At 40.1% G+C, this 25,626-nt stretch overlaps 1 protein-coding gene across 5 annotated transcripts in view; it reads left to right on the forward strand.

The window, feature by feature from the left end:
• ROR1 (receptor tyrosine kinase like orphan receptor 1) overlaps positions 1-25,626 on the forward strand; it is a 382,105-nt gene that overhangs the window by 338,730 nt on the left and 17,749 nt on the right. For 4 of the 5 annotated variants that reach the window (XM_057500283.1, XM_036911300.2, XM_036911299.2 and 1 more), the window contains exons 5-8: positions 6,480-6,607; positions 8,724-9,041; positions 10,646-10,891; positions 24,444-24,655. In XM_057500283.1, coding sequence (XP_057356266.1) covers positions 6,480-6,607; positions 8,724-9,041; positions 10,646-10,891; positions 24,444-24,655 — 904 coding nt within the window. The remainder of the gene's footprint in view (positions 1-6,479; positions 6,608-8,723; positions 9,042-10,645; positions 10,892-24,443; positions 24,656-25,626) is intronic. The other variant, XM_057500282.1, reaches the window with a different exon arrangement.

A 25,626-nucleotide genomic window follows, 5' to 3' on the forward strand; every position in this document is an offset into this window, starting at 1 on the left:
CCATGATGCGGACTGGCAGAGCCACTCTCTGGCATTCCAGTTGAAGAGCTGTGAGAATCAGAACAGAGAAACCTGCTTACACTGTGGAAATTGCCAATGCTCATAGCAGATTAGTCTGCATGGAAGGGACCCACAAAGCGACCTACAAAATTTCTCCCCAGCTTCGAGCCTTGAAATCCTAGCCATTGGCCCTCTCTTTCCAAGGTGTCTCTACCCTGTCTCTTGGGTATAAATGAGACTTTTTTTTTAATTGAGGTGAAATTCACATAACATAAAACTAACTGTTGAAGTGAGCGATTCATTAGCAGTTGGTACATTCACAGTGTTGTGTAACCACCACGTCTATCTAGATCTGACACATTTTCATCACAACAAAATAAAACTTCATGCCCATTGAGCCATTATTCCCTATTCCTCCCTTCCCACCATCTCCTGATAACCACCAATCTGCTTTCTGTCTTAATGGATTCATCTATTCTGGATACTTCATATAAATGGAATCATAATATGCAGCCTTTTGTATCTGGCTTATTCACTTAGCATAATTTTGGAGGTTCTTCCATGCTGTAATAGGTTTCAGTACTTGGTTCCTTTTTTAAGGCTGAATAATATTGCATTGTCTGTATCACAAGTATATTTTTGTCTATCCATTCATCTGTTGATGAGCATTTGGGGTTGTTTCCACCATTGGGCTGTCCTGACTAGTGCTGCTATGAGCATTGTGTACAAATATTTGTTTGAGTGCCTGTTTTCCATTCTTTTGTCTGAGATTTTATAGTTAGCAAAGAACCTTTGCATTCATTCTTCCCCCACTAAGGAAAGGCATGCATTTTAATGGTCTTATTACCCCCAAGGGGAACTTTTGGGGACCTAACTCTCAGGAAGGATCAGTTCAGCTGCTAAGTCTAGTAGGCCTGCCCATGCCCCAGTATAAAACCTGGTGAGGATGAAAATGGTTACCAGTTTATAGAGTGCTTCCAGTATGGAGAAGGGTCCATGTCCGCCAGCTAGCCTAGAACATGTCCACATCTCTTAACAGCTGTTTTTTCAGTTCTCTTGGTCAGTCAGACAAAGGGCTTTCTTTTCCACCTCTGAAGATCTGGAAGGGGACAGTTCTTGGCAGCACCGTTTCCCTCATTCAGCACATGTTGCCTAAGTTGTGCACTGGGCCAGGCCCTAGAGTTAAGAAGCTGAATCAGACATGGTCCTTCCCTTAGAGTAGTGGCAAGATGGCCCTAAACAGATAAACATAATATGAAGTCAGATGTGGTGGGGCTGGTGTGATGAAGGCACAGGAGGGTCAGCAACTAACTTTCCTGGGTGAGTTTGGAGTATCTGTATCTTAAAGATGAGAAGGCCTTCACAAGATGAAAGAAGATGGAGGCTTTTATAGGCCTCAGGTAGAGAACAGGCCAAGCCAGGGGGGCAAAGAGCATCCCCTGCCTTTGGACTGACAAGGTTGTTAGCGTGGCTGGTATTGTCATTTCATAGGCTTGACTAGCAGAGAATGAAGCTGGAAAAATAGGCAGGAAATAGTTGATGAAGAGCTTTCTGTGCTGCAGGCAGGAAACTGAAGTGAGTGGGAAACTACAGTGAATTTTAGGCAGGAAATGACCAGATCAAGTTGGTGTTTTGAAAAGATTACTTGGTGGCAAAGTGAATGATGAAGCAGATGAGCGAGATGCCCTCTGTTAATGCCTCCCCCACCCTCCCTGTCTGCCTCTTCTGTCATCCTGGCACGAGGCTGGTCCTGGACCCAAGGGTAAAGTCAGGGAAGATTGCTGTCAGTTTCACATATGGACCTCTCATCACTTGCCACAGACTTGCTTGCTATACAACTTTCAGTAATGATAAAAGTTATTTTACCATCCCACAGCAGCTGATACAAGTCAACCAATACTAAGGGGTTCTTGACCAAATAGGTCATTTCTCTGCAAGTGCTAGAATTTAGACATAGGCCAAGTCTCAAACAAATATCGAATTGTTACGATGTTAACTGAATTGTTGGTGATGAGGATTCAGCCACTAGGGGACAGGTCTGGAAGGAGTTTCTTTAAGTTCGTTGTAGTGATTAAATGAGGTCGGCTATGGGCCCTCTAACACCCTCTTACCTTTTCATCTTCTGTATACATACAGTGAGGTTCCAACACCACCACCACTGTCCTATAAGTGGTGGTGTCACAGTCTTTTTTTTTGTACTTTTTATCTTGAAATTTTTTTTGTATTTAAGAAAACTTGCAAAAATAGTAAAGAGAGTTTCCATATGCCCCTCATCCTGTGCCCTAATGTTAACTTCTTACATAAATGTAGTACTATTATCAAAAGTAAGAAATAAAGACTGCTGCAATACTACTAACTAATCTATAGACTTGAGGCCAATTTTGCCAGTTTTTCCAATAATATTAAGGATTTCTTTTGAAATCACGTGTCTAAGACAACAGTTGAGTTTGCTCTTGTCACCCTTAAATTGCAGCAGCCTTCAGAGACCCTGCCCTCCCTGGAGGCACTAAAAAAAGCACGAGTGGCCTCTCGAGGCCCATACTTGGCACAACTACATTTTGGGATCTCTTTGGGGTACTCTGCATCTTTTCACTGCTCCCTCCCCTCCCACCCACCCATCCTTTCTCATCCTTTCCTCTCTCCTCAGAAACAACACCCTGGGCTTCCTCTGCCCCATGCTATCCAGGGAGCTTCTTTTTCTTTTCCAAGAGTTCTCTTCCTTGCTCACTGATCTGAGAAGTTTGCCCAGGAATTGATAGCTATTGATTTCCACTGCCGCTGTAAAACTCCCTTAGACTGTGTGCCCTGCAGTGGCAGCGTTTCCCTCTTGTGATCTACGGGAGGGCCCCAGTGGATAGTCCAGCTGCTGCCACACTGGTCAGGAGCGCCGCCAGCGCTGTGTGCCCATCCCTCCACGCTCCTCCCCCTGGGAAAGGGGGAGATCCTGGAGGTGGGAGGCACACTGTGCTTTTCCCTATCACGTGACCGTGACTTTGGAAGGTTGTAGGGGCTGGCAATGTGGGAATTAAATTACCTTTATGAGGAGTTTCCATCACCAAGCACCCCTCAGTCTTGACATTGCTGTGAGGTCGCTGGCCCGTGCTGGTGCCAGCGCCCAGTGATGAATGGCCAGAATTCCATTTGCCCTTCCGCGACGCACTTTTCTTCCCCATAGAACTCAGCCTTGGGCACGCTCACGGCAAGGGCCCTAACGCTTTTGCTGCCTTGCCACTTCATGTTTTTAATTTGCTGAGCATGGAGGATATCAATGATGAAAGAAGTGTGAGCTGCAGAAAAGCATAAAGCTGACTAATGTTGGAGGACCATTTGTTCCCTTCCAGCCAAGACCAGCAGAAAAAAATGGCAAGGACGAAAGGAGATGGTGGCTTTATGTTTAAAAGGAAACCTTTTTGCCACCCAGCAGACACCAAAGCATTTTCACAGCAGAAAGCTCCTGTAAGCAGTGCAAAAACATCCATCACCATTCGGAAGGAAGCTATATACCATGGTTCTCAACACTTGTTTTGGGCAAATCCTGCTTTCTACCTGCTGTCCAACTTGGGACAAGTTATTTGCTCTTTCCAACCTTCAGTTTTCTCATCTGTAAAATGGAAGTAATTAAACCTTCACCTTCTTTATCAAATTGTTGTCAGGATTAAATGCTTAATATCAATTTTATATGTGAGTGAAACATAACAGTGCCTGGTACAGAATAAAGGTTCACTCATTATAAAGTCTCTTATTTATAATTAGGCTGATTTAATAAAAGTAATAGTGAAAAGCAGAACATGGGTACAGATCTAACAACATGGTGTAATGGCTTAAGCTCAAATTTTAAGCTGAAATCCTAGTTCCACCACTTACTGGTTGTTTAAATTTGAACTTGTGTTTCTCACTCTTTAAAATAAGGATGGTAATACCAGGTACGGAGGCTGGTTTGAAGAAAACACTGAGCAGAGAGCTCAGCGCAGAGAGTGTCAGACACCTAATACATGTTTTTTTCCTAGGACTGTGGTTCTCAACTACATGCAAATCAGATGAGAGCTTTTAAAAAGCATAAATGTCTAAGCTGCATCCCCAGAGAATATGATTTAATAGGCCCGAGGTGGGGCTTGGGCACTGCTATTTTCAAAGGCTTCCCACAGAGATCCTTGTAGGCATCCAGGGCTGAGAACTACTCCCAGCCTGTGACCCTACATGCTGGTTTTTAAATTTTGTTTTGTTTTGTTTTTATATCTGTCTCTAAAAGACTGGCCACAATATCAGGAATTCTAGGCATAGTCAAAAAGTCAATACACCTGCAACTCTACACCCTTGATAAGAAATATGTGGCCAAGGAATTGCACTCTCTATTCTGGAGAAAAAAAAAAAGTATTCAGAGTCTTCTTAGAGTCTTGAACTGGAAAGGTGGTAAGAAGTTTAGTCTAAGCCTCACATATAAAATATGGGAACTCCCAGTAAGTTGGGGATTTATATCTGGGGGTAATTCCAGGGTTTTGTCCTCCCAAGAGATATAAATTGAGACCTTGAGAGTTTAATATGGGGGAGGAAGAAGTGTTCTCATAACGACACCTAAAAAGTCCAGGGCTCTGCTAATGCCTAGGGATAGAAAAAGCATCGTCTGTAATAGCAGGGGGTGGTGTGGGGGTGTATACTCATCTCAGTACTTTGGTTTCCAAGATCCAAGGCTAGGTCATCGAGAAACTTCTTTCTCCCAATAGGTTTATGGTATTAGTTACCCAATAAAAGTAGGGTTAATTTTACAACCCAAGTACAATTTAAGCCAAAAAGGCTTCACCATTACTCTAGGATTTATGAAAGTAAACATGTGGAGTGCTTGCAGGATTCTGCAACATTAAAGTTTCAATGTCTTTATGTCAAGCATATGATATATTCATTTGTATGCATACTTAAAGGTTAAGTTTTTAAGAGCTTTGCAATATATGCTATTTTGGGGACTAAGCTGAAGATACTTACCCCATCTCCACCTTCAAAATGACTGTTTTAGTGACTAGGGAGTAGAAAGCACCAGAAAACTAGTTTTTTAATGATCAGCTCTATCAGATTTTTTTTCACCTGGTTTCCTGTTATACTGGGCTCTCTAGACTCCCAGCCCCCAGGTGGCGAAGCCTAGGGCCACGGCACTGACCATAATCGATTTTACAAAGTAGGAGCTTTAGGAAATAATTTAAGTAAATGTCTTCCTTGGTAACCATAACTACTTTAATAATAGTCATATGTTCCCTCTCTGTAACACTTGAAAAAAGCTTTTACATTGTTTGATAAGATCCTCACCACTGTCACTTACAGGGTGGAGAGGTCAATTATTATCTTCTTGCAGAAGGCAAACCATAGCTCAGAGGACTTAGAGAGCTTGCCTAAGGATGTGCAAATGTTAAACCAGGAAGAGAATTTTGTTCTGACTTTTGCTCTAAGCTTCTTTAACTTAGAAGATACAAAAGAGGAAAGGTGGTATTTTTTCAGATGATGCATTGATTCCAGCTGGGTTAACGGGAGGAGCATCCAGGGTGGAAGTCACCCAGAAGCATGGCAGGTAGCCTTTTGTTTAGCTGTGGTCTGTCTTTGAAAAGCAGCTGGATGTTCTGTACTCTGGTGTCTTGTGTTTATCATAGGCCCTGTGGGAGGTTACATCCTCTGTCCTTTCAAGCTGAACCTGCCATCTTGGGTCCTGATCTCCAGCCTTAGATCTCCAGCCATTTGCTACACTTATCACTTATCATGTCACTTTCTGGTGTCCCCTTCTCTTTGGAATAAAATCTAACAACCCCCCTCGCTTTGTTCATTATTGTAATTTTAAGGCAGCAAAGTTTTTGAAAGATTACTTTTTAAAGTTCTAGGGGATTGTAAGTCCATTGACATTTTGTCTAGATTTCCTCAGATTTAGTAGCTCACTTGAAATTGCCACTCCATGGTTTGCCATGGGCCTCTCTCTGCAGCATAGAGATAATGGGTCTTAAGCAGTGAGGAGCCACATAACTGGACTGCCCTCTGGTTTCTTTCCAGCTGTACCCAGCTTCTTACCCTCTGGAGCCTCCTAACTGATATATCAGTGAATAAAGCGCCCGTGCCTTTGGAGCAAATAAAGCAGAAATAATCTGCTTAAAAACAAAACACTGTAGAACATGTGCCCAAATTTTCAACTCATTTCCTCTTTACTCTTAGAACCACATCATTGACCAGCCCACCACCAGCTGCGAAAATAAAAGTGCTTTCTCCCATATTTAAGGATGATTTTGTGCTTCAGGATGATTTTCTGAGGGTGTAGGAAACTTTGACCAACGTGACCAACAGATGTGTTAAGTGATGGATGGAACCGTGGAGAAGTCTGATTCCTCAGCCCAGTCTTTTAGGATACTGGGCCTGACTTTGCCCCCTAGTGACCATTTGGGGCATCGCGCAGTCAGAGCCGATTGTATACATAACGTACTGCATCAGCTAATGTCTGTGCTTTGTTGTAGAGATGAGTATGAAGAGGATGGATTCTGTCAGCCATACAGAGGCATTGCATGTGCAAGATTCATTGGCAACCGCACTGTCTATATGGAGTCTCTGCATATGCAAGGGGAAATAGAAAATCAGATCACAGGTAGGAAACACCAATGAATAACAGGAAATTATATTTATAGCTTGAATAACTTTCTTTCCTCACCAAAAGTTTTCTTGAGCTCTTCTTTTGACAAAGGATTAGGTTAGGCATAGGGAGTAGGAGCAGGACCACAAAGAAGCATGAGATATGATCTCTGTGCTCTGGAATTTATATTAGAATACTTTATTGAAGGTTGCTCTTAGAGGAAAAGGAAGCTTGGAAAAGTCACACATTCATTCAAACACTCCATAAATGTTATTACTGTTTTCAGCACATTGGGAACTGGCTGGCTCTGAGGATATGGCGGTGAATAAGCCATGTATATCTCTGCCCTCACAGAGCTTACTCTTTGGAAGCAACATGATGTAAACTGGAAAGGAATGAATTCAGAATCTAGAATTCTGGGGGCTAAGCCCAGAGAGATTGTCATCTCTTCATCTGAGAAGTGAGTGATGCAGCAAGGTGATCATAGGTCTCTTCCTAATCTTGCTTCCTATATTTTACTGTTAACTACATTTTTCTGAATTGAAAGTCATTTTTTAAATGGGACTCTAATAGTGAAGCACTTTCCAGCACGCTTGAGTCAGATAGTGGATGATTCTGGACACCTAGTTCTATGGTTACAGTAGCCTCATACCTCTTCCGAGAATGCCGTGCCTCTGAGCCACATGCCCTTGCAAGCCATTAAAACGGCCTTTCTGAAATTCTAATAAGGTTGCCAGCTTTAGCAAATAAAAAATACGGAACACCCAGATGCATTTGAATTTCAGATAAACAACAGATAATTTTTAGTATTAGTATGGCCCTACTGTTAACCTGAAATTCACATGTAACTGGGTACCTTACCATTTACCTGTCAGCCCTAGGATTTTTTTTAAAAAGGTAAGAACAAACCTGAGACAGGCACACGGGGCAGCAAAAAATCTTGTAACTATGTCCTGTGAGGAATTTAAAGGAACTAAGTTGTGTCCAGGGACGCTGTTTAACCTGAGAAACAAGTGGAGGAGGATGTAGTTGCCGCTTGCTGCAAAAGTGGCGCCTCCTCTCTGCTTTCAGGAGGAAGGCCTCTGGGAAATCCCAGGGGTCAGAAGCAGGACTGATGGGGAGGAGCTGTTGAAGGTGCATTTCAACCTAATAAAAGAATGTTTTAACATACTTTTTATTACGTAGTCACAAAATTAAATGGGAGTTCTGATACGAATATTCGGTCACCCATTTATAATAATCCTCTCTGGGACATGTTCAGTGGACATCAGCTTACTGGAAATTAGTACAGTTTAAAACATCCATTTAACTCTGTTGAATCTAGCGTTTCCCAAACCTGTTTGGCTATAGAACCCTAGTTTCTTAAACACTATTAATATTCTATAGAGTTAATGTTCTGAGGAAAATACTTTGGGAAACAGTGTACCAATAGCAAGCAGCCTTCTAGGCTGTCTTGTGAGGCTGAAGCTCTTTGTCAGAGGAGGTATACAAGGAAGGCTGGTGCCGTTTTTGTATATGAATACCATGCTGGATAAGACTTTAGGCGACCACTAATAAATATTCCATGTACACAATGGAACAACTGAATTGTGCTCTTTAAGAACTTCCAAGTAAATTGCCTCATTTTTCAGAAGATGGAATAGAATGTATTCAGACCGCACAGAAATTAAACAAGTTACCCAAAGTCATCCAGCAACTCAGAGGCAAGGCATAGAACTCAATCCTGTGATCAGGCTCAACCCACTGCATAAAGCAAGTTCTGCCCTGCAGCTGTCAAATGTTTTAGAAGCCTCAAAAAACTAATAAAAAGTACCGGATGAAACAAAGTTCTGTTGCTTTGTAGTAAAAATGAAAAATATATTGTACTTTAACCTAATTAATTCTTTTTATTAGGAAATGGTACATGTGTAACTTAATCCTGTTTTTCTAACTTTGTAGTCAAAATGATTTTTTTCAAGCCAGTGAAAGTAAGCTGCTTAGACATCTGAAATGAATCTCCTTCTCTTGGCCTTGTCTATTTGAGCACAGCAGATTCCTTCCAATGCATGTTCATATCTGGTATCTGTTGACTAGATAACCAGAGGAGATAAACCCTGGCCCCTGGGAGTTAATAATTGTGTTTGTTTTCCAGCTGCCTTCACCATGATTGGCACCTCCAGTCACTTATCTGATAAGTGTTCTCAGTTTGCCATTCCGTCCCTGTGCCACTACGCCTTCCCATACTGTGACGAAACCTCATCCATCCCAAAGCCTCGTGACTTGTGTCGCGATGAATGTGAAATCCTGGAAAACGTCCTGTGTCAGACCGAGTACATTTTTGCAAGATCTAATCCCATGATTCTGATGAGGCTGAAACTGCCAAACTGTGAAGATCTCCCCCAGCCAGAAAGCCCTGAAGCTGCAAACTGTATCCGGATTGGAATTCCCATGGCAGATCCTATAAATAAAAGTAGGTGGTAGCCCCTGACCTTCTGTACTGCCTTTGGGGCAGCAACTCCATGGCATAGTGAAAACTGGACCTTAATGCACAGTAATGATTCATATCGGTGGTCGGATTACCTTCCAGTAAAATACCATGTGAGAGGTTAGCCTTCAGTGCTGGATTAGATGCAGTGCCTACTTTCAAGAAGCTTCATCAACATAGTAATTAAAAAATATGGTTGCTGGTTCCTCATGACATTACAAGAGTTACCATATGACCCAGCAATGCCACATCTGGGTTTGTACTCAGAAGAATTAAAAGTGTTCAAACAAAAACTTGTGCATAAGTGTTCATAACAGCTCAAGTCACAATAGCTAAAAGGTGGAAATAACCCAAATGTCCATCAATGAATTAGTGAATGAACAAATTGTGGTATATCCACATAATGAATTATTCAACCATAAGAAGGAATAAAATCCTGTTACATGCTGTAACATGGCTAGACCTTGAAAATATTATGATAGTGAAAGAAGCCAGACACCACTGTATGATTCCATTTATACAAAATACCCAGAAAAGGCAAATCCATAGAGACAGAAAGCAGATTAGTGGTTGCCAGGGAATGGGGAATGGGGAGTGACTGCTTAATAAATATAGGGTTTCCTTTTGGGATGATGTAAGTGTTCTGGAATGAGATAGTGATGAAGATTGAATAATATTTTAAATGTTCTAAATGTACTAATAGTAAATGTAATGTATATTGTACTGAAACTTAAAAATATATACTGTATATAGGGGCTTGCCTCCTCCATCCTCTATTTTCTCATCACCACCAAAAAAACAAAAACAAAAAACTGTTCCTCTGTACATTTCCCATTCATCTAGAATTAAACTCATTGGTAATTTTTTAGTTTTCCTTTGGTAGTTAATACTATTTTATTACTTAAATAAGCTAATGCACCTACATTGCTTAGAACGATGCTTAGCACAAAATAATAGCAATATCATTATTACTATTATTACTATCAACTTACCATTACCCCATCAAATTTCCATTTGTTTCAACTCGGAGTTCTGCAGTGCATTCAAGTAACAGCCCCTGTGTTCACCTGGGAGAAGCACTTACTAGGACCTGCCCCTCAAGGGTGTCCAGTCCATTAGCACAGAGATGGCCCAGACTCCTGTGAGAAACCCGTAACTCACTGCCCTTAATAAATATTTCCTGTAAACAAGATTCTTTATCACATGATTCATGTCTAAGGCCATCAGACAGAAATGGAAAGAACCATTTAGCCTGAACCTTCCCTGAACCATTCACTAGGAAATTACTCCTGTGCCCTCAGGTCCTGCCCCAGTCGTGATTTTTTTCTGTGATCAGTATTAAAAATACTTGTGGAGGACTGGCTTTATTCCTGAAGCACAGGCTTTAAATCCTCCCAGGAATGTAACTGCCAGGCAGGCCCTGTGTCCCAACCAAGCAAGCAGGGAGGCTGCCCCCGTGGCCCCGACCCGCAGGGAAGCCTTGGCCATGAGGTCAATCACACTCCTCCCTCCAGAAACCACCGCCTGGGAGCTCTGGCAGCTCCTCAATTTCGTTCTCATAGTTTGGGCTATTCTTTTGTGTTCTTCAGATCACAAATGCTATAACAGCACAGGTGTAGACTACCGGGGTACCGTCAGTGTGACCAAATCGGGGCGCCAGTGCCAGCCGTGGAATTCCCAGTACCCGCACACGCACACCTTCACCGGCCTCCGCTTCCCAGAGCTGAGCGGAGGACATTCCTACTGCCGAAACCCGGGGAATCAGAAGGAGGCTCCCTGGTGCTTCACCTTGGATGAAAACTTTAAGTCTGACCTGTGTGACATCCCAGCGTGTGGTAAATGCCTTTAATGTATTCAGTCACCTTTAAAAGGTCCCCACCCCACCCCCCTTCCCTTAGGAGAATTGTTTAAGGGGGTAAAGGAGATGGATAGTGTCTGTTTCATTTCAAATTATGTTTCTTGGACAGATAAACCTTGCTATTTCTACATAAAACACCTTTTAGGGCACCAAAGCACCCTCTTAAGGTATAAACTACTTTTGTACTGCAGCCATTGTATCAGTGGGTTTAAGAGGCACTGTCTCCCAGAGACACGGGTGAAATACTTACCACAATAATTCATGTAGGAAAAGACATTACCCAACAGTGGTCCATGACCAAGTGCATGGTGTATTGGAAACAGAAAGAGAACTGTTTCCCTGTGTCTCTGAGAACACCTACAAGGTAGGATGAATCTATAGCCATTACTCAGTCATCCAGGGAAGTCTGTGCATAAACTGTGTCCTTGGCCTTATCTTTTTATACTGTAAAAGTATAGAAAGAAAGTCAATTTCCTGAATTACTGTGTTCCTTTTTCTAGAAAATGTTTGGAGGGTAAGAAACAGAATGATAATGTTGGTGAAACCTGGAGTTGGGGACTATTTTGAAACTGATCACCTTCCTGATCCCTGTTCTCACAGATAATGTCAACTGGGTTTCCCAGGCCTGGTTGGGGAGTCAGGGTGTTACTGCTGGGAAGCTACCACAGTGTGCTAGAGATAATAATGATATTCACATAGGGTTTATTGTGAAAATAAATGATTTGTTAACCGAAAAACCCTATGATGTTTCTGGAAGATAGGGAATGTTCAATAAATATTATCTATTATAATTATCATATAACAATATATAAAGAAGAATCTGCTATAATTAGCATACAGTCTTAATAGAGACAGGAATGTTTGCTCTCATTTTACCCAATATTGTTTGAGAGCCCTCTGTGAAGCAGGGGATTGAAAGAGAAATAAAATGTGAGTCACATTACAATCAGAATGCAGTGTGTGTGATACAATAGAAGTTAGAACAAATATTATGGAACACTAAAGAAGTCCATAGGAAAAAGTAATAAAAATATTAAAAAGAACCTTTTCTAGGAAAATTTGAGAAGCTATTATGCTACAATAATCATTCTTACAGGTTACCTGTTACCATATTGTCTTCTGCAAAATAGTTTTATGGAGGGTTAAACATGCCAAGTTTGAAAGGAAGGTGATCAGACAGACCCCTTTTGTGTTTCTGGACTTTAAAATGCCTTCATATGCAGCATAAAGAACAATTACAAAGTAAAGTCTTCCAGAGCCATCACTGAAATCTTTAAAGCAAATTATCCTATATTTTTTAAGTGGTTCACACTTAGTAATTTATGACTTTTCTCACATGCAACGTACAACATTAATAGGAAAGGAATAAAAACAAAATGTAGGTTTATAATCATTTACTTAGTTGCCCCATCTATTCTCCTAAACCAGGCAAGGTACGAAGATGTGCAAGAGATCTAGGATAAGAGCAACACTTGCTGAGCACCTTCCATGTGCCAGCACAGTACTTGGGGTTTTCTCAGGCTTTATCTGTACTCACCCTGACACAGTGACAGGCATATTAACCCTATGTTGCTGATGAAGCAACTGAAGCTCAGAGAGCCTGAAAGTCACCCCACTAGTGAATGGCAGGTCTGTCTGACTCCAGGCTCATCTTGCTATTCTACTGTGCTGTCTCAGGATACTGATGCATGTCCTTAAGGAGACTAAATGAATTATTTTAAGGAAGAAATATATTGCTCACTCCATTCTGGGTGAATGCCATTGTACTTTAGGTAACTTCTTACCCTTCATTTCCAACTAATGCCCATCAGAATTAGGGAAACAATTTATTTGCTCATAAACTGGAAGATTGCTGATAAACTGATTCAAGCTTTATTACAACTGGTTTAAGTCAAGACTCTAAATTATACCATAAGAAGTTTTGTTTTTCATTTCAATTGCCTTCCTGAAGCAATCTGACTTAATACAAGCTCTGAGGAATGAAAGAAACCCTTTAACAGTCTTTCAGACTATGGACACAGAAAGAAAGATCACCTCCATCTACAAAAACACCCACCATGTGTCTGCATGATGTTCCATGCTTCACATACTCATCTCCACTTAACATTCATAACCACACTGTAGGTGGGTGTTAATGTATTCCACTGAGGTTCAGAAGTACTATGTCACACAACTAAGGGGATTTGACCTTGGACCCTCATCTGTCTACATATAGCTCTGACCAAACTCACAGCTCATGATCTTTTCCCAGGCACTCTGCTATCTCACATTTAAAGATATTTTGGAAATCCGTGAAATAATGACAACAATATACTGGTGGCCAATATACTGATCCCCATAATATGATATGACATCAAAAAGTTTTCCTTTACTGATGAAGAAATCCAGCATAGTATTACTTAATATATTATTGTAGTATTAATCAGCATATTGATGTTGGAATCCCTCAGAATATTTCTTTCTGAATATCAATCTACAGAGAACACAGCCTAAAAGTATGAGGATTTGTTCATTATAGTCATGTGAGAGAGAGACTTAGATGAAAATTGAATATGGGGATGACAGGACGGTTTCACCACCCACAATAATAGTTTCTTCAAAAAGAATATTTTTATTTCATTTTGAAAGAAAACAATTTCTCTCAAATTCTTTAGACTAAGCCACAAATATATCCATGAAAGGGACAAGGAATGCTTGACATGTGATCAGTAGGAAGCTGCTGAGAGGCCAGTGGCTCCCCCGTCTAAAGATTAAAGAACAGAGCGGGTGGGCATCCGCTGTTGTCCCAAGACAAAGCTTCTGGTAATTGCCCTTCAGTATCCACCTCTAAAAATATAATCATAACAGAATCCTACTTTTATAACACTTCTTTAGAGCATTTGATTTTTTTCATTTCATCCTTAGAAAAATCATGAAAGATAAAGTAGGAATTTCCTGTTCTATTTTACTGTATATGAGAAAACCAGGGCCCAGGGAAGTGGTTGGACTTACCTAAGATCACAAATTGGTTAATAGGAACCATGTCTCCTATCTCTCGGGCCACTCGCTGCTCCTTGTTCTATACCAGTGGTTTGCAAACGGGAAGGTTTGCCTTCCAGGGAACATTTGACAGGGTCTGGTCACCACAGCTCGGTGGGGTTGGGGGAGTGCTACTGGCATCTATTGGTTAGAGGACAGGGTTGCTGCTAAATACCTCAGAATGCATAGAGCAACTCACACAGAGAATTATCCAGCCCAAAATGTCAATAGTGCCAAGATTGGATAGAAATTATATAACTTAGACTATAGAATATAGCATATTTTATATATTGTATAAATTATACAATTTGGACTATGTAATAACATAATATTAAACAGCAGTTACTATTTATTGAGTGCTTACAATAAGCCAAAGATGATAAGTTTTCTGTGCTAGACCTCATGTGTAGTAATTCTATAACCCTATACATTGGGTTTTATTCTACCCAAGAAAAGAAAACTGAGATTTAAAGATGTTGGATAACTTTCCAAAACCACATGGTTAATAAGACGTGAACCCAGGACTCAAACCTATAGCCAGTCCTAACCTCCATTATTTATATGTATGTGAGTGTATCATATACATACATGTGTACATGATAGAAGATGTATATACACAGTGTACGTATATCATGTATGTACATGATATACAGTGTGTAGATATATAGATAGGAAGGTAGGTAGAATACATAGGTATATGGATGGATGGCAGGATAGATAGATACTGAGAATAACTTTCCATTTTACAAGGAGTTGTAAGCTTGCATGGCAGATTTGAAATGAGCCATTTTCTTCCTCCCTCCCAAATGGGATGGAGTCTTGGGAATGTTCCTGCATTCTTCAGTTAAGTTGAACTTAAGAAGATTTCTAAATTTCCATGGGGTTTCTCATTTTCCTACTGATAACTTTTGTTTCAACTAAGTAAGGCTAAAAGAAGTATACGCCTAATTAGATGCAGAATGTGAGCATTTGTTGTACTTTCTAGAATAAAGGCACTTGAGAATAGTCTGCTGCAGATCATTTTATCTGTGAACTTTCACTCTAAGACAGAATATGAAATTAAACACAACCAAATATGGGAATTGGCTCAGCTAGGACTGTGTGCAGTGTCCAGACAGTGCTTGGAGGAAGTGAAGGATCAAAAGATAGTTTGTGCAAGACCTGACCCCTCATCCCCCCTCTCTTTTCTTCCCTATCCCAGGTATCTAACAATTAGAGTGGTTATTTATTCAGTCATTCACTGTAACCAGTATGTGTTGAGCTTCTACTATGCTTCAGACTGTGTGAACAAGCTAGATCAGACCCTGCCTTCACGTAACTTACAATCTAGTGGAAGAATTAGATGGAAAAAATATTAATCACATTAAGCTCTGTTATATAGTTCCCAACATTGATGTGCACGGTTATGTGCTTTGCATTTTTATGATGACTGCTATTCATTGAATACTGTGCTAAGTTCTTTATACCAGCAACTGGCCTACGACTTAGTTGATATTCAATAAAATTTGTTGAATTAATTAATCCTCATAGTAACTACAGGATAAAGGTATCATCTCCATTTTACTGATGGAGAAGCTGAGGCAATATTGTTTTTACTAAAGCCAAAATTCAAACCAGGACCAGGGGACTCTAGGTCCATTCCTCCATTTACCATGCCACAACTAAAGAACATGTTCTAGATTATTCAGAGGAACAAACATTCCTTTATCATTTTCCACTCCCATTTGATCATTATGAACTCTAGATCTTTGGGATGCTGTCCATTGATTTTCTTATTCGCAGCTCCACAGATGCAGGAATGGAGCCCCAGCCACAAAGACATCTACCTGGAGAGACCCTAGAGAGACCTCCACTTAGCCTCACCCCTAATATGGACTCGTTCCCCTAGCAGCTCTGCCCAGGCTCGCAGTGTCTGTTGTTTTCCCATTAAGTCCCATCTCTCTCCCTTCCTGGCAGCCACACATCCCCAGTCCTTGGAGTAGGACTTCTTCCCTGAGACCTGCCGGCAATCCTTCATTCACAAGGCTTTCCAAGCTAAACACCGTGGGTTGGGTGGGAACAAAGTCAAAGTAGAAACATTTGCATATGTTCTTTCCACCTGGCACCTAGGTGCACCTCCCAGGTTCACAGTTTCACAGTAGTCCTTATCCTTGCTTTTCTATACAGTTCTAGGGGTGGAAATGAGGAAAATGTCTGTTTCTCTGAGAGCTCCTTTTGCAAGGATCTGGCCTTTTTACTTGGGCTGCATTCTTAACGACTTACATTCTTTCTTCCCCATTAACTGAGATCCCCTATTTTTTTTTTTTCTTGAATTTTATGGAGACGCAGAACTCAATTGTATTAGTGTTCTGTATTCAAACCTTGGCCCTTTATTTTACTCTACATCAAGTTTTGTGGCCACATTTCTTCTACTTGCCAAGGTAGCATGTTTGAAAAACCTAAATAAATGTTTCTCCTTCTACCAAACAACAGAACCTCCAAGCTGTGGTTTTGTTTGTACTCTTAAAGCAGCCTCACCAAAGAGTACCCACTGATAAGAAAAGTAGTGGACCATTTGGTGCCATTTGGACTTTTCATACCTGGCTTGTTGCTTTTGTGTTTCCTTTTAAGTCCTTGGCTTGCAACAGTTTGCCAAAGGGCACATTGCCCAGTTCTGTGCCTGAATAGCCCTGATTTGTCCCATGACCTTACAAATACCCACCCTGGGTTCTGCTTTGTCACAAACCATTTTCTATAACGTGGTGGTTTACAGTTCGGGCAAGGCAGATGTTTTCCAGATTGTGAACACTGCAGTTTTTAACTCACTCTGTCAGCAGTCTTCTCCTATATTTCATAAAAGACCTGTTGTAAGGTAATTTGTCTTTCAGCCATTTCTTCAAACCAAAATTGAACATTACAGTGAACTGGATGGTGGGGCGGGGGACAGGAGGAAGGAATGGAGCACTGCTTTGTATAGTTTGAAGCTTTCCGGAAGAGTTGTTTTTATGCTACAGAGATTTTTTCAAGATGTCCTTTATTCTCCCATCCTTATACATTTTTGACAAAAAACAATAGTTACCCAAAACCTGTAACTAAGTCATGCTCCATAAACATTTTTAATATAAAATAATTTTCACAGAAAGGTTTTCTGTGGTCCCCAGTGTGTACTGAGTCATTTACCCAGTATGTTAGCTGCTCTAGCAATAGGCTTTGAGATGCTCTTAACCCTTTGGGCCACTGTTATGCCAATAAGAAGTGCTTCTTGTCATTGTAACTCTTTGGTGACAGATGTCAGCTACAGTACCACAGCAATTGTTGCTGTTAGGTTCTGGCAGGAAGAAAAAGACACAAGCAAAGAGACCAAGTAGAATTTTATAAAGAGTGTTTATAAAGGTGTGGGCAGAATTAGGGGAAACCAATAAGATGCAGGACCCAGGGCTGGCTGGAATGGGAGGCATTACCATTCTATGCCTGTAGAATCAAGGGAGCGGTTGGTCAGCTTACCTCTTGGACTGCAGCTAAGACTGAAGAGAGGGCTGTCCAAAGACTGTGGCAGGCAGCCACAGAGGCAGACAGGCACCCTCTGCAGCCCAGCAAGGAGGGAGCCAGAGGAACACGCCAGCCAAACCCTTTCATTGTCCTGGGCAGTTCTTTAGTCCTGGCTGAACCTAACTGGAAGCCAGAGGGCAGGGGTGCCCACTAATAATGTCCACAGAGGTCAGCTCAGCATAAAGCTGGGCAGGAAAGGACTGGTACTGGATCTGGTGGACCAAGGACACTCAGGAAAAATAGTCAGCACTGGCTTGAAATCAGTTGCTTCATAAGAAGTCAAAACTTCAAGTAGGGCTTAAATAAGGAACGTCAACTAAAATCAAAGGACCTTGAGAGGAATGGCAGAAATCATCCAGTCTCTGATTGAACATGACCACAGACCTTCAGAGACAGAGACACCTCTCCACCCCAAAGTGGTTATGGGAGAGCTCCCACTATTCAATATCTGCCTTTGTAAGCGAGAACCTAAAACTTGTGTGTGAAGTCTGATATCAAAAAAATCAGGCCACTAATTCAAATTTTTAAAAAAAGGAACAAGGGACATGTCTATGTACTAGATCCAGTTTATAACCTCTGGTGTAATTTTTCATCTAAATTTGAAGACACCTAAGACATACTTCATTTGATGTTTTCTCTTTGGTCTAAATAGCATGTAGCTCCTCCAGCTTTTTCTTAGCCACACTCTTCTTCCTCTAAATGTTTCTTGTTCTTTCAAAACCCTTCTTAAAAACCTGACTCTTAGAATAGAAGACACCTTTTGGTGCTTTTTAACCAGATGAGGTAGAAGAGGACCATGATATTCCTGATCATTACTCAGCATTGCCAGTGAGGGGTATTTTATTGTTACAAGTCCCTTGGACCAAATTTTTTGATGTAATCTTATCATGTTGTTGTTGAGTCCAACTGAGCCTTCAAGTCTTAACTAAAATTTATTAGTCTTATTTGTTTGTTTGGTTTGGTTACATGAAAAATTATTTTGTAGATTTGCCTCATCGTGGACTTCTCTAAGCAAGGACTTTAACCTAACTGTAAACTATAATATTTATTTGTAAAATTTCCCCTGGTTTGGGGTAATAGTTTTAGCCTATTGTGTATGATCCACTAAAATTTTATTTCTATAATCATTTAGGCATCTTTCCTAGATTCAGGCCATTTTCAAGTTTGGTGAACATGTCCTCATCAGGTAGTTGATGATAATGTTGAAAAGGCAGGTTTCTTCAAGCATAGCCCTCTACAGTTTGATGTTGATTTGCTAATTAACATTATCAAGATACAGGCATATGGTGAATTACAACTCCACTTAATGATATTGTTATCTAACCTTCCATCTTTTATCCATAAAGATACTGTGAGTCACTTGATCAGATATTTTGATGAAGTTTAAATGTGCTTGGTCTACCAATCTAAAATATTCTATCAAAAATGAAAGGTTTAATTTTATATAAGACCTATTGAATTTTGGTTCTTAAAAGTTAGCCTAATTAAAAAGTGGGCAAAGGACTTAAATAGACAATTCTCTAAAGAAGATACACGAATGGCCAACAAGCTTATGAGACTCTAGTCATTAAAGAAGTGCAAACCAAAACCACAATGAGACACTACACCACATCCATTAGGATGCCAGTACCAAAAAATAGAAAATGGCACATGTTAGCAAAGATGTGGATAAATTAAAACCATTCTTCACTGTCGGCAGGAAGCCAAAGCAGTATGGCCACTATAGAAAACAGTATGGTTATTCCTCAAAAAATTAAAAATAGAACTCCCATATGATCCAGCAATCTCACTTCAGGGTATATATCCAGAAGTATTGAATGCAGTATCTCAAAGAGATATTCACATTAGCAGCATTATTCACAATAGCTAAGAGGTAGAAGCAGGCCCATTGATAGATGAATAGACAAAGAAAATGTGGTTGTATACTTACAGTGGAATATTATTTGGCCTTAAAAAAGAGGAAATCCTGTCATAGGCAACAACGTGGATGATGCTTGAGGACATTCTACTGAGTGAAATAAGCCAGTCATAAAAAGGCAAATACTGATTCCACCTATTTGAGGTGTCTAAAGTAGTCAAGTTCCAGTGTGGTGGCCGCCAGGAGCTGAGGGTCAACAGGGAGCTGTTGAGGGAGGGTCGTTTCAATTTTGCAAGATGAAGAGGTACAGCAATGTGAATGTAATTAACACAACTGAACTGTACACTTAAAAATGGTTAGGATGATAAATTTTATGTGTTTCTTTAACACCATTAGTTTTTTTAATTAAAAATTTTAAAATTAGCCCAACTCTTTTCTTTTGTCATGGAGAAAACTGAGGCCCCGAGAATTTATAGAAACTTCTACTGAACTCCTGTGATTCAAGTTACTAAGATTTTTCTCAAGTACTGTCAAATGAGTTATTACCCCTAACTTAACTGTGGGTAAAACATTTTCTGAAGAGAAAAAAACTGAATCGCTGTATTTGGTGTATCAGAGTCTTTTAAGAATTCATTTGAGAATACATCAGGTAATAGTTCGCATACTTAGTATTTGCATCATTCAGAAGCAAATGTCCGAGCCCAGCACGTCCACTCGAGGCCTAGTCACCACCTTCTCCCCTTTGGCTTCTGGCTGGTGGCTCACAGATCCCGGGTGCAGGCTCCTGTCTGCTGTAGACCTGCTTATGTTGTGATTTTCACATAATAAATGGTAGTGATTCCTGTTTGTTTTCTATTATTTCTAACACTTTTTCAGACAAGGCCCTAATTTAAGTTGTTTAATTTCTTTTGAATTCCAAGGTTCTGTATGGGTTCTTCCCAACTTTGCCATATTTAAGATCTGAGGGTTTTCTTATTTTAACTCCAGGTAATATCCCAGATGATGTTTCACTTTACAAAAGCACCTCTTGAATGAGAAATCCTGTTTACCTTGCTTTAAGGCCCAGTTTAAGAAAGGAGTATTTTCTCCATTATATTTAATTACTAATCAAAGTATTACATATCATTGTAAAAATAAAATAGGAATGTCAGATGTGAACTGTGATACCAAATTGTTGATTTTTAAAAGGAAATCGATCATGTGATCCAGGCTAAATTGCTGGTTTCCAAAATCCTAAGTATTTAAGTTGATGTAACTAATATGTACATTTTATTTTTAAACAGTTATTCCAAAGTATTAAAAAATCTTCACCACTCTGATTTTCAGCCAGTTTTCTTTGCAGTGCATTCATTGGAAATGTTCATCACTCTATAAAGTGAATAGTAAGAATAATTTCCATTGTTCTAATGTGATTCTTTTTAATAGTTGATCCCAGTTACTAGCCATCATTGAGAGGGAATCTCGGAATTTTAAAGAGTATGCTGAAAAACAATTCCATATAGTTTCTTTTTTTTCATGGTAAACCAGTGGTTTTTCTTTTTTAAATGAAATGTAGTTGATAAAGAATATGATATGTGTTTCAGGTATACACCATAGTGATTAGGTAGTTATTTACACTACTAAATGTACATGGTAAGTATAGTTACCCTCTGTCAACATACAAAGATACATATAATATTACTATGTAGTATTTTAATTTTTATTAGTAATATAATTTGAAAAGCAAAGCAGCATTGAAGGCAGACAGGCCTGCATCTAACCCGAACTCCACCACTTTCTAGCTTTGTCAATTTGCTCTTTCTCAACATCTGTTTCTCTATGTGTAAAATCAGGATAACACCAAGCACTGGATTAAAATGATGCATAAAAATGGTAGGACAATAAAAAGAAGTTGGACAAATGTTTGTTTTCTAGTTTTCCATGAGTAAGTGTAGTTGTTCTGTGGAACATTTTCATATAAAATGTTCTGAGTCAGTCACTGACTGCCATCTGGCCAAATGCAGAGAGCTGTGTAGGAAAGTAAGCATGTTGTATCGTAGACTTACAATAGGCTTGAATGTGTCCTGTCACTTTCAACATGACCATGTATTGTTCTGCTTGATTATTTCACCTGGCAAGAAGACATTGTGCTCGTTTGCATTCCCTCAGTGTAAATCGGAAGGAGCTAAGTTTTAGTATGTTTAAAGGATTTAGCTCCTTTAAGTTTATTCTCCTGCAAACCTAGAGGGGATTTGTCCCCCACCCCCAGTTTACAATCAAAGGCATGAATAATCTGATACGGAATGAGTACAAAATAGACTCCTTTGTTTGCCAGACAGGTGAAAGCCCTCCTTTCTCTTGTTGCTAAAAAATCTGGGCCAGAAAAATGACTAGCATTACATTAGTACTAACTTAGCCTCATTCCTTTTGTAATCATTATCCCTATAATGATTTCACTGAAAATCCAAGAATAACAAGAGGGATTTCTCCCTCACCAGGGTACTGAGAAATTTTAAAGTGTTTAATAATGTTAATAATAATCATAGCATCCAATAACTGTGTAGTAGTTTTTGATTTTCCGAAGTTCTTTAATAAACATTTTCTCTCACATGACCCAAATAAGATTGGTAGAGCAGATATTATTATTCCCCTTGAATAAATGAAGAGATGGAGGTCAAAGAGGTTATTGCTTGCTGAAGATTACTTAAGATTCCCAACCCAAAGCCTTTAGCTCTGAATCCTTTCCTACCTAAGGGTAAGGGGGAAACACTGAGAGAGATTCAATTGTCACAGGTACAGAACAGATACTTTCCATTTTACAGATGAGTTTGCTCAGTGGGGCTGAAGGTTACATAGATAATGACAAAGGCGATCTGCAGTCTGACTCTAAAAGATGCCTGCCTAGACTCTGCTACATTGTCTCTAAAGTGGATATATGGCTGGCTGGCTGGATGGATGGATGGGTAGCTGATGGATGCATGGATGCACAGATAGATGATAGACAGATAATCTGCCAGGCCCTGTGGTAGATACTCTTCCATGTGATTTCTTTCTATCCAAACACAAACATGTAGATACAATTGTTATTAAAGCACCGAGACTAAGTTCCTAATGACTAGAATGAGTACAATGACTTCCAGAGATGCCTGGGTTATGTTTATCTGCCACTGTTTATAAAGTGGGGAATTCAAAAGCAGCATTTCTGGCAAAGCATCAGTGGTATTCCCCACCTTTCCTACCTCTGTGAAACAAGAAATCCTACCAAGAGAAAAATAGGTGCAAAACAACAGCCATTCTCAAGTTATGGGCAGTGTAGCATAGTAGCTAGAGCAGGAGGGGTGAGGGGAAGGAGTCCCAGCTTTTCTTTACTAGCTGCATGTCCTTCCAAGTTACTTAACCACTCTGTCCCTCAACTTCCTCACCTGTAAAAATGGGGATAAGGTTGGCACCCACCTCATAGTCTTGGTTGTCAGGAAAAAATGAATGAGTTCATGGAAAGTGCTTAGAATAGTACCTGGCCCATATTAATAATAATAGCTAACATGATTTTGTGCCAGAAGAAAACACTCTGTAAATATTTAAATGTTATGTTTATTCAAAGAGCAGATTTTACTCCTCCCCAACCACCTCTGAGGGTTGACCCACAGAGCACAGTCCCACCACCCAGGTTTGGTGTCCTCTGCTAACTTCTTGTGTTGAGTCTGTTTGTGTGAGGAGAAGGCAGAGTGATGAGTGACTGCTCTATCTCACTGATCAAGAGTTTCCTAAAGAAGGAGTAAACCCTCTGCGGAGTATATTCTCATTTACATGTACAAGGAAAGCTCCAGCGGGATGTTGGAGGCCTCTTCACCGTTCTATTCGTACTTCCCTCATAGCATCTCCAGCATGTTGTAATCGCCTCTCCTCTGTTTTCCTTACCAGACCATGAGCTCCTTAAGGGCAAAGGACATGTCGTATATAATTTTATATTCCTGCACTTAGGATAGTGCTTGGCAGTAGTAGCTTTTGTTTACTAACTTACTGAACAAGTGAGAGGATAAGTGCATGGACACATGGTTGACTCTTTTGTTAAGTAAATAATCATCTCTGAATTTTGTGTCCATCTGAATTTTCACACTTTAGATTTTTTTAAAGCATGATAACTGATGTAGTTATTGTTGACCAAGCCATGCATTACTTAATCCCTTTAATTACTGTCTCATAATTCTTGTGTTTGTTTTACTAGTCAGATAACTCATTAATGATAGTATATGTCCTAAGTATGTAGGGCAGACTCAAACTGATAAAAGGAAAAGTATATCTCATGTCCTTCTGTACATATGATATTCTCTTCTAAGCAATGGTTCAGGGGCTGTATAAGATTTCAAAAATATACTTTAAAGTGTTAGTTCTCATAATTACTGGGTTCATATGAAACCATTTAAAAAGAATTCTTGGGTTTCAAAAGAGTGTCAGGTTATATAGTGGTGCCTTGCTGGAGGGAATTTTAGACACCATGCAAAATAGATAGTTCACTTTTGCAGACGAGAAAATGTAAGGCCCAGAGAGGTGAATGATTGTTCAAAGTCACACAGCTCATCAGAGACTGAGCTTCCCTGACTTCAGACCCCCATACCCTCAGGCCTGTAGTTTGTGGACGCCGGGGCCAGGATTCTTTAATGATATTGATTCTGGAAGATACAGGTCTGGCCCTGTATGTCCAAACCAGCCAACACAGGGGCATGATTTCTGGCCCACCACATCGTGGTGGTTGACCTGGTCTGGGAGCCAATGGAAGAAGAGCCCTGTGGTCCATGTTAATGCTTTTACGTGTATACAGTCCATTCCCATGGCGTTTAACTTTTCAAGTGTTAGAGATATGCAGGTCTCCCACTAAAGGAAGGCAACAGCACAGGGGAACCCAAACACATGCAAAGTCTTCATAATGTCCCTCTGCACTTTTAAACATTTGAACTTTAAACTTTTAAACTTTAATAAATTATGTTGAAGGTTTGATAGAAACAAATTGTAATAAGTTATGGTTGTCTTTTTCTCAAGTGGGTTTGTGTGTATAGAGGAATAGGAGGTCATTTTAAACTACGCAAAGTAACTTTATACATGTTATTTGAACTCTTATAACTTTGCTCTTTTTCATCTCTGCACCCAGATTCAAAAGATTCCAAGGAGAAGAATAAAATGGAAATCTTGTACATACTGGTGCCAAGCGTTGCTGTTCCTCTGGCTATTGCTTTACTCTTCTTCTTCATCTGTGTCTGCCGCAATAACCAGAAATCATCGTCACCACCTGTCCAGAGGCAACCGAAACACGTCAGAGGTCAAAATGTAGAGATGTCAATGCTGAACGCATATAAACCCAAGGTAAAATTAGCAGTACAGAGCTGCATTTATTCTAGAGGCTTTCAGGTAAAGCAAAATTTTTAATCCCCCCCAGCTTAGAAATCCAATGATATGGAGTCAGAGTTTTATAAGAACTGGAGTTTGTTTTCAGCATAACCATACATCTCTAACTTTGTCCAAGGCAGAGTACACATACTCTCATTAGTATGTTCACCTCACTGTTGGGCCGGCCATATCACTACCTCACCATGGAGTCTGGGTGACAGGAATCCTGAAGAGATCATCTCTCCCAGCCCTTCAGGACTCAGAATGTGAGCTATTTTTCAAAATTTCAAAGAAGGAAATTCTGTACTCTTGCAAAGAGAAAGAGATGAACACTGAGAGAGAAATCCAACATTTTTATTAACTTCACTGTCAAAAAATCCTTTTTATTGCACACCAATGAGTATGTACTTATCACTGATGTGTTTTTTAACACCACCAAACAAAAATCCTTGTTACGCCTAACCTAAATCCACTTTGCTTTGGTTTAAGCATATTTTAAGTGCTGTCCTTTCTAATCTTTGAAGTCTCTTCTGTGATAGCCCACCTTAGCCATCTCTTCTCTGGGCCAAATCAGTCCACATCCTTTTAGGTTTTCCTTCACATCTTTCAACCTGTGGTTTGCTTGAAGTCCTGGTGAAGAACCCAGGGTCACTGCCCCTTACCTAAAGTGGAGCACACACACCACATCTTGGAGCTGAAATACAACAGAGGCCGCCTCTCTCTGGAAAGCTAGTGCCTCAGTCCCAGGTTTCTCAGCAAAGAGATTTCATTGAAATAATTCAGTATTCTTGTATCCTAAAGCCTCTCTTTTCTTCTCATTCCAACTCCATAGGAACATTCATTCACTTATTAAACAAATATTTCTCTTCTCTGTGGGTTAGTGATCGGATTATTCTTTTGACCCTCATAAAGAAAAGATGTATCACTTTTAATCAAGTTGTAGGAAA

The sequence above is a fragment of the Manis pentadactyla genome, chromosome 4 (assembly GCF_030020395.1).
Source record: "Manis pentadactyla isolate mManPen7 chromosome 4, mManPen7.hap1, whole genome shotgun sequence".
NCBI lineage: Eukaryota > Metazoa > Chordata > Mammalia > Pholidota > Manidae > Manis > Manis pentadactyla.